At 42.4% G+C, this 17,552-nt stretch overlaps 1 protein-coding gene across 1 annotated transcript; it reads right to left on the reverse strand.

The window, feature by feature from the left end:
- Nucleotides 1-285: 285 nt before the first annotated feature.
- LOC121274431 (extracellular calcium-sensing receptor-like) lies at nt 286-16,651 on the reverse strand. Its single transcript, XM_041181764.1, has 6 exons — nt 16,443-16,651; nt 14,343-14,634; nt 8,065-8,871; nt 5,753-5,980; nt 3,174-3,297; nt 286-1,199 (listed from the first exon to the last, which is right to left on the reverse strand). Exons 1-6 carry the CDS (start codon nt 16,649-16,651, stop codon nt 286-288), a joined length of 2,574 nt encoding a protein of 857 aa, XP_041037698.1.
- Between the last annotated feature and the right edge of the window lie 901 nt (nt 16,652-17,552).

Here is a 17,552-nt window from a genome sequence, read left to right on the forward strand (position 1 = left end):
AGGCAGAGGTAGATTCTTGATAAACAAGAGGTGAAAGGTGATAGGGGGTAGTTGGGAATGTGGAGTTGAGGTTACAATCAGATCAGTCGTGATCTTACAGAATGGCGGAGCAGACTCGAGGGGCCGAGTGGCCTACTCCTGCCCCTAGTTTGTATGTTCGCATGTAATTTAAATTGATATTTCTCTGAGTGTTGCAACAAAATAGCCCAAAGCTGCAACTATTTGATTAGGATAAAGCATTGGACAGAAATTATAAAATTACGTAGCCCCACTTCTGGAGAACGTTCAGAGGGTTTTTGTATTCGATCTACGCATTAAATATTTCTTTGTGTTTTTTTCTGGTTGAAATAGGATGATATAACATTTGGGGGCAAAAATGCAAAACAGGAGACTGTAGCTCGATGCCAGAATAGCAAACACTTCTACAGCCACTGTGTACTTTCCAGGGGAACTGACATAAGCTGGGATAAATGTGATCCACACAGCACAAAATATCAGCATGCTGAAGGTTATAAAAGTCGCCTCATTGAAATTGTCTGGCAGTTTTCGGGCTAAAAACGCGAGCGCACAGCACAGACATGCAAGAGCACCGATATAACTGAACACACAACAGAAGTACACCAAGGACCCGATGTTACATTCTAGTATAATTATAGTTTTGTAGTACTTTGTGCTGTTAACAGGGAAAGGAGGTGAAGAGGTGAGCCAGATAATGCAAATTATAGTTTGGACAGACGTGAGTGCACAAACGTTCAGTCTTTGATGCATAGGACTAAACCATTTGATCCTTTTATTGTTGGGGTGTCTGGTTTTGAAAGCCATCAACACAACAAGTGTTTTCCCCAAAATACAAGAAAGACAAAGAACAAAAGTGATACTGAACACCACGTGACGCAACATGCAGGACCAGACAGAGGGCTGGTCAATAAAGGTCAAAGAGCAGAGGAAGCAAAGTGTTAATGCAAAAAGAAGAAGGAAGCTTAACTCAGAGTTATTGGCTTTAACAAGAGGGGTCTGTCTGTGCTTATAAAAAATAAGACCTGTAGCCACTGTCAAGCAGGCTCCAATCACTGCGAGTGTCAGTAGTGAACTTCCCATCTCATCATCAAATGAAAGGAATTCAATCTTCTTTGGCATACATTGGGTCCTTAACTGATTGGACCAGTATTCTGGTGGGCATTTTAAGCAAGATACTGAATCTATGAGAAAGCAATAAGAGACACTGTTGGTATTTCAAAGTCATACGTGTAGAGTGAAAGGTTGTGGAGCATTCAAACTGCCTGTCTCCATGTTTCATTCTGGACAAAAGGGAAGATTGAAACTCAATGGCCACTATCAACTTCTCATTGTATCACAATGGCCTTCCCCATCCAAACTAGACAGGTTGGGCCTCAGAAGTTTTAACACAGTGGTCATGTGATCAAAACTAGTTTCAAGGACTGCACTTTTATTATCGCATGACCCAGCAGATCCATCAAAACCATCAGTCGTCAGCCAATCTGAGAACCAGACTCTGAACTTATCTGCAAGTCATCAAGCAGCCAAAGTACTTAACCTGTTCCACTTTCAAAGTTCACCTGAGAAGCAACCTTCTAGATATTCAACTACAAGAAACCTCATGATCTTCCTGAACCCTTCACTTTCCAAGGCTTTCACTTCAACTTTATATCATCAAATCTATTCAAGAAACCATAGGCCTGTCACATGGAAGACCAGAAATCATAAATCCAAAACTGAATTAATTGTAATCTGTAAAGGTGCACCCTTTACAATCTGTGTGTGCGTGTGTGTGTGTGTGCATGATACTAGTGTGAGAAATTCTGTTAATTTAGAATAAGTGTGTAAGAACAAATAACCTTCTTTATTTTTTACATAATGAATTATTTAATTAGAATAAGAAAAGACACTACTCTTTCCATATAAAACATGCTGATTACGGGCAGGAAGAGAGCTGATACATTCTGTGACATTAGCAAAGTATAAAGGGAGTTATGCTGAACCTGTATAAAGCTCTGGTTAGGTCACAACTAGAGTATTGCTTCAGTTCTGATCACCACAACTTAAGATGGATGTTAGGGTGCTTGAGAAGGTGCACAAGAGGTTTACCAGAATAGTTCCAGGGATGTGGGGATTTTAGCTACAAATTTAGGTTGGAGAAGCTGGGCCTGTTCTCCCTGAAACAAAGGAGATTGAGGGGAGATTTGATAGAAGTGTACAGATTGTGACAGGTTTAGATAAAGTAGACAAATAAAAGCTGTTGTTAGCTGATGGCACAAGCACTAGGGGACAGAGGTTGAAGGTTTTGGGCAAGAGATGCATGGGGCGTGTGTTGAAAAACTTTTTCAGGCAGTGCGCGGTGATGACCTGGAACTCACTGCCGATGAGGGTGGTGGAAGCGGGGATGATTAATGATTTCAAAAGGAACTTGGATGGGCACTTGACGGAAATAAACTTGTAGGACAGTGGGGATTGAGCGGGGGGGGGGGGGGGGGGGGGGGGACTGATTAGATTGTTCTACCCAGGAGGTGACATGGATGTACTGAGCTGATTGGTTTCCCTCTGTTCCGTAATGACTCCATGACTCTATGACACCTGTCAGATTGCTGAACTCACCATCATCAGCTCATACATTTACCAGAATAGCACAGGCTTGAGGGAATTCAGACATGTGGAGAAATTAGAGTTTGTTCACCTTAGAGTGAAGATGGTTAAGGAAAATCGAGGTGAAAAAATATTCTGAGCGGTTCTACTAGATGACCCCTGAACTAGGGCAACTAGGGATGGGTAATAAATGCTAGCCTGGCCAGTGACACCCACATCCCATGAACGAATAAAGAAAAGATGGGGGGAACTGTTTCCACTGACAGAAGGATTGGTAACTTGATGATGCAGATTTAATATAATTGGTGAAAGAATTGGGGGTGGGATGGGATGGGGAGATGCGGAGAATATTATTTACTCTTCAAGTTGCACCGCATGAAGGAGTGTTGGAAGCAGATTCAATAGTATTTTTCAAAAAGGAATTGAATATTTACTAGAAAGGAGAACATTTGGAGGGCTATGGGCAAAGAATGAGGCAGTGCGACTAATTGGAGAGCTCTTTCGAAGAGCTGGCAAGGGCTCAGGGGCTTTTTTTGTGATGTATAGTCACATGATTGAATATTCATACATACTTGTCACATTGCTGAATTCACCTTCAGAGCACGGTATGCAGGTAAAACAACACAAAGGCATTTCTTTTTTGACTGTTTTCCATGTGCCAGGAAGACAACTGTCCGAACAAATTCCACGGGGAACCTAGGATAAATAAATGGTATTTTGCAGAATCCAGTGACCTCTAAAAGATGAAATTGCTTAACATCATAGCATTTTGTAATCTTGTACCTGGTTATATTGCAACAGGCTTTTTATTATCAGGTAACCAAAGTAAGAGTACTGTGGAGTACTTTGTGCAGTTTTGGTCTCCTTATTTAAGAAAGGATATAAATGCATTAGAAGCAGTTCAGAGAAGGTTCATCTGGCTGATACCTGGGATGGGGGTGGGGGTTACCATAGGAGGAAAGGGTGGACAGGCTGGGCCTGTAGCCATTGGAATTTAGAGGATTGAGAGGCGATCTTATTGAAACATATAAGATCCTGGTGGGATTTGATACTGAAAGGATGTTTCACTAGAACCAGGGGTCTCCCATTTAAGACGGAGGCGAGAAGAAATTTTTTTCTCTCGGGGGGTTGTAAGCCTTTGGAACTATCTTCCCCTGACAGCAGTAGAGGCAGGGTCCTTGGATATTATAAAGGCAGAGGCAAATAGATTCTTGACTAATGAGGGAATCAAAGGTTATCGGGGGTAAGTGGAATGTGAAGTTGAGATCACAGTCAGATCAGCCTTGTTCTTATCTAATAGTGGAGCAGGCTTGAGGGGCCAAATGGCCTACTCCTGCTCCTAATCTGTATGTTTGTAAGTGAGACATATCTGGATAGAGTGGATATGGGGAAGATGTTTCCATTAGTAGGAGAGACTAGGACCCAAGGGCACAGCCTCAGAGTAAAGGGAAGACCTTTTAGAACAGAAATGAGGGGAAACTTCTTTAGCCAGAGAGTGGTGAATCTATGGAATTCATTGCCACAGAAGGCTGTGTAGGCCAGGTCATTGAGTGTATTTAAGACTGAGATAGATAGGTTCTTGATTGGTTAGGGGGTCAAAGGTTACAGGGAGAAGGCAGGATAATGGGGTTGAGAAACTTATCAGCCATGATTGAATGGCAGAGCAGACTTGATGGACCAAATGGCCTAATTTCTGCTCCTATGTCTTATGGTCTTATGGTCTTTATTATCTTCAGGTTTCATTTAATACAATTACCAATTAAGAAAATCCTAGTTGCAATTAAATGGGTTAAATTTGAAACAACAGTTTCTAAACAAGATGCAACCCCAAAACCTGCTGAATATAGTTTAATATTGAATCAAATTAGCTAGAGTAGAGAGGTAATTAAAAAGGTGGATATGTATGGACTACAGACAGGTTGGTACTGTTAAGAAAGACAACTCTGAGAAAAATCATTCAGAATGAAAAAATGTGTAAAGTTTATAGTTTGTGTCAGAGATCTCCTGCTCCTCTTTGTGTCAGGCTGGGCTTAGCCCTGGGTTTGGACATCATTAGATGGGGCATCCAGCAGGGTCCTCACAATCCTCTCCTCCTGTAACTTCAGACAGCTATGTTGTTTTGCTGGGACTTCCATTGGCCCCCCTGCCAAAGTTACAGTGGGAGGTTTGGGAGATACTCGTAAGGAATTCTGCCCATATTTGCTTTTACAGATTGTTGAGTCACAGGTAACTCCTTTCAATTATTTAAACCTTGTTTCTATTGACAGCACTGTGGTTACAGGAATGGACCCTGCATACCCAGGAATATAGAATGATCATTAGTGTTTCATGGAGACAAAGACTCACTCAGGGTTGGAATTTTGGCATTTAGACTTTTACTAATTAGAATATCTGTGAACGAAATAAAAGGTCAGGAAGATTTAGAAATAGAGTTAAAGGCCATTCAGTGCATTGTATCTGTGACAGCTCTTTACTTGAACAATTCAAAACTACTCTAATTGCTCTTCTCTTTCCAGAGCCCTATGGGTTCTTCAGCTTCAAATATTATCTAATGATTTCCTAGAAGATGAAATGATCTCTGCCACAACCATTCCCTGTACCAAAGCATTTGATGCTCTATCAGCTCTTGGCATAGAAAGAGACTTTCTCGAAACTCTCTGCTCATTCATTCTCATTGACTCCTCAACCAGAGGAAATAGTATTTTCTATTCAGCTTTTATGATTAAACATATATAATAGGTTATAAAGGGGTGTTAAAAACAAACTATTGGAATGTGGGTGTTGCCATTAAGGCTGGCATTTATTGCCCATCCCTTGAGAAAATGATGGTGGGCCCTTCTACCTCATCTGCCACAGTCACTGCAGTGAAGATACTCACATAATGCAGTTAAGCAGGGAGTTCCAGGATTTTGATACAGTAACAATGAATAATGGTGTGCAACTTTGAGAGGAATTTGGAGGTAATGGTGTTGCCATGCACCCTCTGCCCTGCCTTTCTGAGTGATCGAGATGTTGTGTTTATATGTCCATTAAATTAGTTGAGGAAGAGATTTCAAGTGAACCCAATAAGTAATGATACCTTAGGACCCTACAATGTAATTCAGACCATAATGTACAATCTGAAGTTAGCATGTTTTTAAGATGAACTTACCTCCTTTTTCCCATTTATCCAAATAATATTTTCTTTGTTTATATATAGCCTTTTATTAAAATCTACAAGTCCATCATAATGTCCAATTGTCACAACGTGAGCGACCCCTTCAGAATTCATCTGCCAATTTACCAGTTCATACAATGGGACTGTATCTAAGTTTTCATCAAAGTATATACTTTCTCCGTTCTTTGCTGTAAAATTCACAGCATACATATGATGAAGTAGCTTGGATAAAAAGAGAAAAAAGAGAACATTACATGCAAGTCACTGGTGAGATTACATTTCATAACACAATTGATTGTCTAGCCTTAAATAAAAACTAGAAATCATTTTAAAATCTGCTCCCCATCAAAATGTACACAATTTATTTTCAGACAATTGGAAATCTGAACATAAATGATTACTGCTTCCATTTGAAAAACATTATTTCAGGGTCTTTCTGCTGAATGGAGGAGTTGTTCTGGTCAAAATGTATCCGTGACATATTACACATGATGGACAATTTTGACGAATAAACTCTTCTATAAACAGTGGCAAGAAGTAATCTGAACCTTGTGCCCACAAAATCATTGACTCACAGCAACAAGAAAAAACCCTCCCTCCTGTCCAGGGATCACATCAAAAGAATCAGCGGAGTCATGAGGAGAGACTTGTTGTACATAGTGAGTTGTTAGAGCAGAGAATGTTAAGAAAGATTTAATAAATGTGTTTAAAATTATAAAGGGCTTTGGAAGAGCTACTCAGGAGGAACTGTTTTTGTTGGCAGAAGGGTCAGTAACCAGAGGACACAGATTTAAGATAATTGACCAAAGAACCCAGAGGGGAGATGAGGAGATTTCTTTTGCACAGCAATTTGGAACGCTCAATCTAAAAAGGTGGCGTAACAGTAACTTGCAAAAGGGAGTTTGATAAACACTTGAAAATGCAGGGGTAGGAGGGTAAGAATGAGGGGGGGTAATAATGGGAGAGGCGGGGGGGTAATAATGTGAGGGCGGGGGTTAGGGGGTAAGAATAGGAGTTGCGAGGGGGGTAGGAGTAATAATGGGAGGGGTGAGCTGGCAGGGGGTAAGAATGGGAGGGGCCGGGGAGGCAGAGGTTATAGGATAATTGGATAATTCTTTCAAAGAAACCAGCATAGTTACAATGACCAGATGATTTCTTTCTACCCTGTAAGAATCTCTAACTCTATGAAGTTCTGGAAGTCAGAAATCCAAAGAGAAAATATCATTAACTGTAAGAGGAGAGAGAAATTAATGTTTCAGTTGTATGCCTTGCATCGCAACACATTACCATTTTTACCTCAACTATCTTGAGCCGATAACGTTCTGCACCCTTTGCTGGACATGTTACAGTTTTGGGGTTAATGTTGCTTTGTATAGTGGGGACGTGGGGGAGGTGACGAATGCGAGAATTGTTCAGATGGATATTCCTACCAGGATGTAACATGGCCTTGCAAAGATTCTCTTTGTGTGTTGGCTCCAGTGATGATAATCTAAGGATGCATTTACACTTTAGCGACCAGTCCAATTTTGGCAACTGTACTCCTGGCCCCAGGCTCATGACTGGGTGGAGGAGGAGCGGTGTTGCCCCTCGGAGACCTCTCTGCCGATCTCTGGAGCAGCATTCAGCCAGGACAAGGCCGGCAGGCCCATCAAGTTTGCCCCAACACCAGAGGGCAACTACCCAAGTGTCCACCGCAACTTCGGCGGAATCTCAGAGAAGCGGCGTAAACGGCAATTTGCACAATTTCTTTGACATTCTGCTGACAGGTGGGGAAAACGCCATAGAAACTGGCGGTTTATATGTTTCTAATAAACATCGCTGTTCTCCGTCGATTTAAATTGAAGTTGAATTCGTTTTACAAAGGTTCCAGGGTCGGGTGATTCCCTGAATGTTCTTGTAAACTAGATTTGTCCCGGCATTGGAGATACACTGGAGGTATACGTGAGCCTGGCCCATTATAAAGACTCCGCTTATTTCCAGACAGGCTTTGCCAGTTTAGCAGAACAATGGGTCCAAATGTCTTGACATTGGAGCTAAATTGGGAGCCTTATTATACTCTCCAAAGGTTCTAAAGTTGCAACGTGAATCCAGAGCCAGGTCTGACCTACACTCAAACGTTACACGGAATCCAATAGTTTAGCATCCTCACTATAATTTAGGGTATGAATATAATGTGTGAAAAAAAAGGCATTTCTGGGATTAATAATCATAAACGCGCAGGACCAGGATTTTGTTTTTTTTTAAACCCAGGGAATGTGAGATTTTTGAAGTATTAGCAGATTCCCGAGAAAGTTACAATGCCCTACCTCCCATAGGTCAAGTTGCGAAAAGGTGAAGTTAGTTTTTGATAGCATTTCGTTGAGTGAATGTGCTATGGCATACACGGCTTTGTACACATTGTAAGCGATTCTCAGCTGCGATGTGTCGGTGTATTGGTTGTCTATTTCACCCAGCCTTTCATCTCCCGTACAAAGCTTGACCTGCGCCGCCCCACCGCCCAGCTGGCTGAGGTTTTCCGGCGTTTGCCAGAAGCATTCGAAAGTGGTTTCCCAAAACTCAGTCACAAAGACATTTCCGGGGAATTTCGATGGGTGCACTTCCAGAAGAAACCCCTTTAGCCCCGGGAGCACTGCCCTGGGGACAGCGAAACCCACCGTCCCAGCCAGGAACCTGGCGTCTTCCTTGGGAGAGATGTTGGGCATCGTGATCCAGGACTCACTCCCGACCCACTGGATCCCCGTCACGTTCTGGCGGACAATTTCTTGCAGTAGGACGGCCATGTCCGCCTGGGCGACGAAGGCAACAACAATCCTGGTGGTGGCTTCTTTGATGATGTTCATGAGACTCAGTAGCTTCTCTTTGGAGTCCGTCTTGTGAACAGCTTCAGAGAAAGCGATGCAAATGCCGAAGCTTTCCATACTTTTGATAATCTCGTCCATTGCCAGGGCACCGTAGGTGGAGTTGCTCCTTATTGTCCCGATCCAGTTCCATCCAAAGTATTTGACGAGCTGGGCCAGGCCGTCCACTTGGTGATAGTCATTGGGAATAGTTCGGAAAAAGGTTGGGAATTCGTACATATTGTTGAGATAGTCGTAAGCGGCGGAATAGCTGAACTGGGAGAGTGTAAAGGACAAGTGATAATTAGAAATTTGGATTGCTAATTGGATTCTCAGGTCAATAAATGAGGCTTTATCAAACCCCCACCACCCCCACCCCCCACCAAAATGAATGGGCCAGTTTATAAATATTTAATTAAAAGCAAAATACTGCGGATGCTGGAAATCTGAAACAAAAACAGAAAGTGCTGGAAAAACTCAGCAGATCTGACAGCATCTGTGGAGAGAGAAACAGAGTTGACTTATCGAGTCCCCATTACTCTTCTTCAGAGAGAGCTTTCTAATATAAAATATAAAATAAAAGCAGAAAATGTTGGAGAAACTCAGCAGGATTGACAGCATCTGTGACAGAACTCTGAAGAAGAGTCATAGGGACTGGAAAAGTTAACTCTGTTGCTCTCCCCACAGATGCTGTCAGACCTGCTGAGTTTTTCCAGCATTTTCTGTTTTTATTTTATATTTTGCATTAGAAATGATCAACCTTTGCGAATCAACAAGTGATATTCTACTTCATTCCAACGTGTAATAATTATTCTTGAATATTTCCACTATCAGAATGTTCATGCATCTTACTGGCATGAATAACCTGCTGGTAATCGGTGAGAAATAGCAGAATTTTTTTAGGAGTCTTTCATTAGTGCAGAGGGACATTTCTTGATAGTTATTGAAGTTGGTGAAGATATGATCTGCTTCCTATCTAGATACATGTCATGTAAATGGAATGTAGCATTCCCCATTTTATAAGAAGTAACAAATCACTTTGGATATCAAAGGAATTCTTCCCTACATTCTTCCCTAACTGTGGTGACAACATCACTTGAAACATAAGCTCTAGGCGTTCACAATGCCAGCTTTGAGTTGCCTTTATTAAATGTTCTTTTTTTAAAGTCTCCTTTTCAGCAGAAGATATGAAGGTGCAGATACAGTTTACACCTTTATCAAGGCATAGGTCAGAGACACAAATCAGATTTTCATTGGCAGCCATCATTTTTGGGTACAGTTAAGGAAGGATATAAAAGAAAAACAGAATTACCTGGAAAAACTCAGCAGGTCTGGCAGCAATGGCGGAGAAGAAAAGAGTTGATGTTTCGAGTCCTCATGACCCTTCGACAGAACTCTTTAAAGATATAGTTGCTTTAGAGGGGATGCAACAAAGATTCATTAGCTTGATTCCTGGGATGACAGGGGATGTCTTATTATGTTAAAAGCACTACATAAATGCAAGCTGTTATAATCTCTGGAGTTTATCATCTGAAACATACAAAGTTATTAAAGGGTTTGACAAGGTAGATGCTGAGAGACTATTGGTCATTGGACAAATAATCCAGAGGTCTAGTCTCAAACTCAGGAGACAGAGTTCAAATCCTACCATGCCAATTGGTGGAATTTAAATTCAGTTAATTAATAAATCTGGAATATCAAGATAGTGTCAGTGATGGTGACCATGACAAATATCATCAATTGTCATAAAAATCCATCTAATTCACTAATGTCCTTTAGAGAAGGAAACCTGCCATTCTTACCTGGTCTGGCCTACATATGACTCCTGACCCATAGCAATGTGATTGACTCTTAACTACCCTCTGAGGGAGGTGATGTTGTTGCTGGACTAGTAATCCAGAAACCCAGGGTAATGCTCTGGGGATCTGGATTCAAATCCCACAATGGCAGATAGTGGAATATGAATTGAATAAAAATCTAATGTTGATCTTAAAACCATTGTCAATTGTTGTAAAAGACCATCCGGTTCACTAGTGTCCTTTAGGGAAGGAAATCTGCCATCCTTACCTGGTCTGGCCTACATGTGACTCCAGATCCACAGCAATGTGGTTGACTCTTAAATGCTCTCTGAACCAAAGCAATTAGGAATGGGTAATAAATGCTGACCTAGCCAGTGACACCCACATCCCATGAATGAATAAATAAATAAAATGGCCTAACAAGCCACTCATTCAAGGGCACTCAGGGATGGGCAGCAAATGCTGCCCTTGCCAGTGATGCCCACATCTCATGAAAGAATGAAGATTATTTTCCCTGGCTGGAGACTTGAGAACTGAGGGCCATCATTTTAGAATAAGGGGTGAGGGTGCACCATTTCAGACTGACATGAGGAGAAATTTCTTCACTCAGAAGAATCTCTGAAATTCTCTGCCCCTGATGTTTGTGGATACTCCATGACTGAATATATTTAAGGCTGAGATAGATTTTTGGTCTCTCAAGGAATTAAGGGATATGGGAAGTGGTCAGAAGAGTGGAGTTGAAGCCCAAGATCAGCTATGATTATATTGAATGGTGGAGCCGGCTTTACAGCTTGTATGGTCTACTCCTGCTCCTAGCTCTTGTATTCTTACATTTTTGAGATTGATAGATTTTTTGGATATTAATGGGATCATTGGGTATAGGGAGATCCTATTTCTTATATTCTAAAAGATGGAAATATGGAGTTGAAGTAGAAAGGTGAAAGGCAGAGCAGGCTCAAAGGGCTGTACGGCCCATTCCTGCTCCTATTCCTTATTATCCCCAGAGGGTTTGACTGTATTCAAACTGTATGAGGTTTAGATGGTGGCATTTCATTCACTTTGCATGTTATTAACTTCTTTGAACAACATTTAAAGATTATGATGATCTAAAGATAAATCATAGGAACAGAAATAGTGATTGGACCTCTTCAGCCATTCAATTAGATTATGACTGATCAGCATCTTAACTCAATCTACCCTTTTAGTTCCCTAATTCTTAATAGTCTAGCCCTTCAAATATCAATCTAAGTTTTCACATTTTCAATTGAACACTAGCCTGAACAGCTTTTTGATGGAGTGAGTTCCAGATTTTCGCTACCCTTTGTGTGAAAATGAATATTAAAAACCTTTTTCACCTTTAAGTTAAGCATAGCAAAAAAGTAACTGTGTACCATTCTGGTCACCATATTATATAAAAAAAACCATATAGAGACATGGGAGATGATACCAGAATATGAGTCAATACTTATCAGGAAAGGATGACCAGGCTGGATCACTTTTCTCTTCAAAAAGAGAAAGATGAGAGGTGGCCTAATATATTTTTTTTTTTAATTTTTAAATGTTTGATAGAACAGTCACAGGGAGGTGGTGTCATAGTGGTATTGTCACTGGACTAGTGTTCTGTTGACCCAGGGTAATGCTCTGAGGACCTGGGTTTGAATCCCACCACGGCAGATGGTGAAATCTGAATTCAATTAAAAAAAAATCTGGAATTAAAAGTCTGATGATGACCATGAAACCATTGTCATAAAAGCCCATCTGGCTCACTAATGAGAAGGAAATTGTCAGGCCTACATGTGACTCCTGACCCACAGCAATGTGGTTGACTCTCAAATGCCCTGTGAACAAGGGCAATTAGGGATGGGCAATAAATGCTGCCCTAGCCAGTGATACTCACATCTCATGAACAAATAATAATTTAAAAATATTCCACTTGGGAATATAAAACTTGAGGCCATCAATACAGACATCAAGAAACCAAATAAGGAATTCAGAAGAAGCTTCCTTGTGCAAAGTGTGGTGAGAGTGTGAACCTTGCTGTCACAAGATGATGATTCTATCCATGCATTTAAGAGGAAGATAGATAAACATATGAGGGAGAAGGAAATTGAGGTAATGCTGATAGAGTTAGATAAGGATGGTTTGGAGGAGGTTTCAGTAGAACATAAGTGTCAGCCTTTGACATCAAGACAACATTTGAGCGAGTGTGGCATCAAGGAACCCTATCGAAACTGGAATCAGTTTCTCTCTGCTGGTTGGAGTCATGCCTAGCACAAAGGAAGATGGTTGTGGTTGTTGGAAGTCAATCATCTCAGCTCCAGGACATCAGTGTCCTAGGCCCAACTATCTTCAGCTGCTTCATCAATTACTTTATTCCATCATAAGGCCAGAAGTGGGGATGTTCGCTGAAGATTGCACAATGTTCAGCACCATTTGCAACTCCTCAGATACTGAAGCAGTCCGTGTCCAAATGCAGCAAGACCAGGACAATATCCAGGCTTGGGCTGACAAGTGGCAAGTAACATTCACACCACACAGGGGCCAGACAATGACCATCTCCAACAAGAAAGAAATTAACCATCACCCCTTGACATTCAATGGCATTACCATCACTGAATCCTCCACTGTCAACATCCTGGGAGTTACCATTGACCAGAAACTGAACTGGACTAGCCATATAAACACTGTGGCTACAAGAGCAGGTCAGAGGCTAGGAATCCTGCAATGAGTAACTCCTGACTCCCCAAAGCCTGTCCACCATCTACAAGGCACAAGTCAAGAGTGTGATGGAATACTCCCCACTTGATTGGATGAGTGCAGCTCCCACAACACTCAAGAAGCTTGTCACCTGATTTAGAAATATATCACCATCCCTTCACTGTCGCTGGGTCAAAATCCTGGCACTCCCTCCCCTACAGCACTGTTGGTGTACCTACGCCACATGGACTACAGTGGTTCAAGAAGCCAGCTCAGCACCACCTTCTCAAGGGCAATTAAGGATGGGCAATAAATGCTGGCCTAGCCAGTGATGCCCACATCCCATGAATGAATTAAAAAAAAAACACCCAGGACAAAGCAGCACCACATCCACAAACATTCACTCCCTCCACCACCGACTCACAGTAGCAGCAGTGTGTACCATCTACAAGATGCACTGCAGGAATTCACCAAGGCTCTTTATACAGCACCTTCCAAACCTGTGATCATTACCATCTAGAAGGTCAAGGGCAGCAGATAGATGGGAATACCACCACCTGGAAGTTCCCCTCCAAGCCACTCAGCATCCTGATGTGGAAAAATATCACCGTTCCTTCACTGTCGCTGGGTCAAAATCCTGGAACTCCCTCCCTAAACAGCATTGTGGGTGTACCTACACCACATGGACTGCAGCGGTTCAAGAAGGCAGCTCACCACCACCTTCTCAAGGAGAATTAGGGATGGGCAATAAATGCTGGGCCCAGCCAGTGACACCCACATCCCATGAATGAATTTTTAAAAATTCGATGTAAGTCTATGCAAAGCGCATCCCTGTATATGAGGAGCCCGTTTAGAAAAGCAAAATATCCTGAATGCTGAATATCTGAAATAAAAGCAGAAAATGCGGGGAATACTGCGAGGAAAGGTCACGGACCTGAAACATTAACTCTGTTTCTCTCTCCGCAGATGCTACGTGACCTGCCGAGCATTTCCAATATTTTCAGATTTGTTGTGGGTCTATGTACACACATCCCTGTGATGAATCGGTTTGACCAGTATTTGAAATTGTACTTGGAAGTAAACCATCAAACTGTGAGAGGAGGAGGGAGGGGTGTGGTAAAGAAACCAAAAAAAAGGGGGAGGAACGATGAAACATGAAATCAAGCAACCGCCTGAGTAAAGGAACATCTTTTCTGACATGAACGCAGCCAGAGTGCAGCGGAAAGGCATTGATGCTATGGTGTGTCCTACCATTGTGACATTGAAGGGGGTAATGACTCTCGCAACTGCCACCGATTGCATGGATTCCGCATCTGTAACTATAACCGGGATGTTAGAGGTCGTTTTGCATTTCGGGTCAGCCAGGGTTTCCTCCTGTCCGCTAATGAGCAGGGTGGTTACTTTGGTCGACATGGCTGGGTCCCCACAGCCATCGTGAATCTGGTAGCCCAGTGTAATATTCGGGATCAGGACCTGGTTCCTGTTTATTTCCTCGATGGTGTAGATCATAGTCTGGGCAAACTGAAACTGCGTCAAATCAAAACTGTGAGACAAACAAACGGACGAAATTGTTAGGACTTGATCTTGTCAGTGGCTTTTTAACTCTCTAAACGGAAGCTGTGTTGAGTTGGAAGAAAACGAGGTGTGAAACTGGAGCTCAGCCTAACTCTGGTGGAGTAACACTGCTTGCTCCTTTGTCAATACGGGCACTGAAATGGAATAGTGTTCTCAACGAGGGTGGGACACGCAGAATTACTCTGTCCCCCCCACCACCCCCCCCAAGTACAGCGACCTAGTAAACTGGCCAAGAACCTTTTCTTTTGTGAGACTTCGCTGGAATTAGTGATCAATGGGAATCTTTAACGTAACACTTTGTTACAATACTATCTCTGTCAAACTATGTCCTGCTTGCCTCGTGCTCCATTTGGCGGCAATGGCCGGCAGCCGTCTTTGATTTTCAAGACAATGACTTCAGCCATTAGGATAAGAGCAAAATACAGGGGACGCTGGAAATCTGAAACAAAAACAAAAATAGCTGGAAGAAACTCAGCAGGTCTGACAGCATCTGTGGAGAGAAACACAAGGGTTAACGTTTTGAGTCCTTATGACTCTCTTTCAGATCTGAAATCGAGTCATCCGGACTCGAAACGTTAACCCTTGTATATTCCTCTCCACAGAGGCTGTCAGACCTGCTGAGTTTTTCCAGTTATTTTTGTTTTTGCCTGAGTCACTATGTCCTTTTGATGATTTATTTGGTTTAATAAGCGAAACAACAGCCAAATCCGGATCGTCCTGTAGTTACAATTAGACAAGAATTAACATTTGGAAACATGGGGTGAAGGCATTCAACATGAATATGTGTATGACTTGGCTAGAAATAAGGATCTAAATATTTTTAAGGTACATCACGACTGAAGAAATTTGCTTTCCTCCTCTACTGCTCGGCTACCTACAGATTCACTTCTCAGTAACGAATTTATTCTGTATTGTGCATTTGGGATTTTCTGATTTTATTCGGAAGGACCGCATGTCATTGACAGAGACTGCAGCTGAAAGCCTTCCAGCAGTAGCTGAAAATGTTCTTTAACTTGCCAGCACTTCTGGCCATGAATCAACAGAACCGCTACCGAACCAAAAAAAAGAGTGGGTAAAACACTCCACCGCGTGCAGCCGAGGCTGGACCCCGGACATGGACAGGCAAATCCGGTGAATCACATTCGCGCCCATTCCAGGACACGCCCAATATTACATTGAAGTCAATGGAACTGAATGTGGGGCAGAGCCTATAACAGGCGTGCGATGCCATTCGGGCTGTTTTTGCATTTCTGCCTAGATCCACCTTCACTCCGACACTGTAGCGAATCTGATGGGGGTCAAAATCCTGGAACGCCCTCCCTCAGAGCATCGTGGGTATGATTACACCGCAGTGTACACCGAGTAGCTCAAGGAGGCAGCTCACCGCCACCTTCTCAAGGGCAATTAGGGACGGGCAACAAATCATATTTTAAAAATTGCCGTTATCACCTGAAGTGATTGACCTTGAATAAGCTTGAATAAGCACACGGTTCTTTATGCGAAGGGGATGCACAGGTGCAATATGTAGCTGTTGCCTTCACTACTATGGACCAAACTTCAGCTCAGCTGCAGTTCCACAACCTCACAACCTGTTAGTTTCTACAATCTAGTCCACCCCAATCTCCCAACATTTATTATATCATAGTCAAAAAAAGAGAAACGTAAACGCTAAACTTGGTTCGGGAGTCAATTCTTCAATCCCAACCGCCCTCATATTTAACATATAAGTAAAAGGGAACGATTTAATTCGGCTCCTAGTTAGAAGGACCGACTGACCTTTTGCACTCCGGGGGTCTTGGCGGGGATCTGAAGTCGAGGAACTGCTCCTCTCTGTAATAGTGAATGTTGAATGATCCGCCAATGACGATGTCCCCGTCCTTTGCTATCCGGGGTAAGTCAAACCTTCCTCGCAGTCTACAGAGTGAATCATTCTGCCCCAAAACTGGGACAGCCAAGAGATACAGCAGACACACGAACCGGCACATGGTAATAGCCTGGTTACAAAGCACTGGTCCTGAATGAGTTTATATACCTTTGCAGACACCACACACACACACACACACACAGAATTGGCCAGCATTACCCCAGCTTGATTAAAAATACCAAAGAATTGGAACAATTCCAAAGAAATCAGTTTAAGATTCTGCTCATGTCTCCGGAGGAGATAAATCCATGTTGGGTTACAGTGTATTCCTTTGTGACCGAGATCATTCGGAAAGAACCGTGAAGGCCAGAGTCCATCTGTTTCCCAGCTATTGCAGGTCCAGTATGTCTCATAGCAACCAGTGAATCTCCTCAGGAACAGAGCATTCGGCCCAAAAGGTTCACCCGAGTGTTTGTGCTCAACATTAGCCACCCCCGCCCTTCTTTATTTCACCCCATCAACAATTTTTCCATTCCTTTGTCTCTTATGTATTTACCTAACTTCCTCTTAAACACTTCTGTTCCATTCGGCTCAACCACTTCCTGTGGCAGTGAGTTCCACATTCTCACCACTCTCTGGGTAAAGAAGTTTCTTCTGCATTTGGTATTGGAGTTATTAGCGACGGTCCTCTATCTTTGCCCCTGGTTATGGTCTCCATGCAGTGAGAACACCTTCTTCACCTTATCAAACTCTCATTATTTTAAAGACCTTTGCCAGGTCACTCCTCAGTAATCTTTTAAGTGAAAAGAGCTCCAGTCTGTTCAATCTTGGGGTGATGGTGATATAGTGGTTATGTCACTGGACTAGTAACCAGGCAGGCCTAAGCTAACATTGGGGTATGGGTTCAAATCCCACCATAGCAACAGGTGGAATTTAAATTCAATTAATAAATTTGGAATTGAAAGCTAGTCTCAGTAATGGTGGCCATGAAACTAGCATTGATTTTTTTAAATAAAAATCCA

Source organism: Carcharodon carcharias, chromosome 2 (assembly GCF_017639515.1).
Source record: "Carcharodon carcharias isolate sCarCar2 chromosome 2, sCarCar2.pri, whole genome shotgun sequence".
Lineage (NCBI taxonomy): Eukaryota > Metazoa > Chordata > Chondrichthyes > Lamniformes > Lamnidae > Carcharodon > Carcharodon carcharias.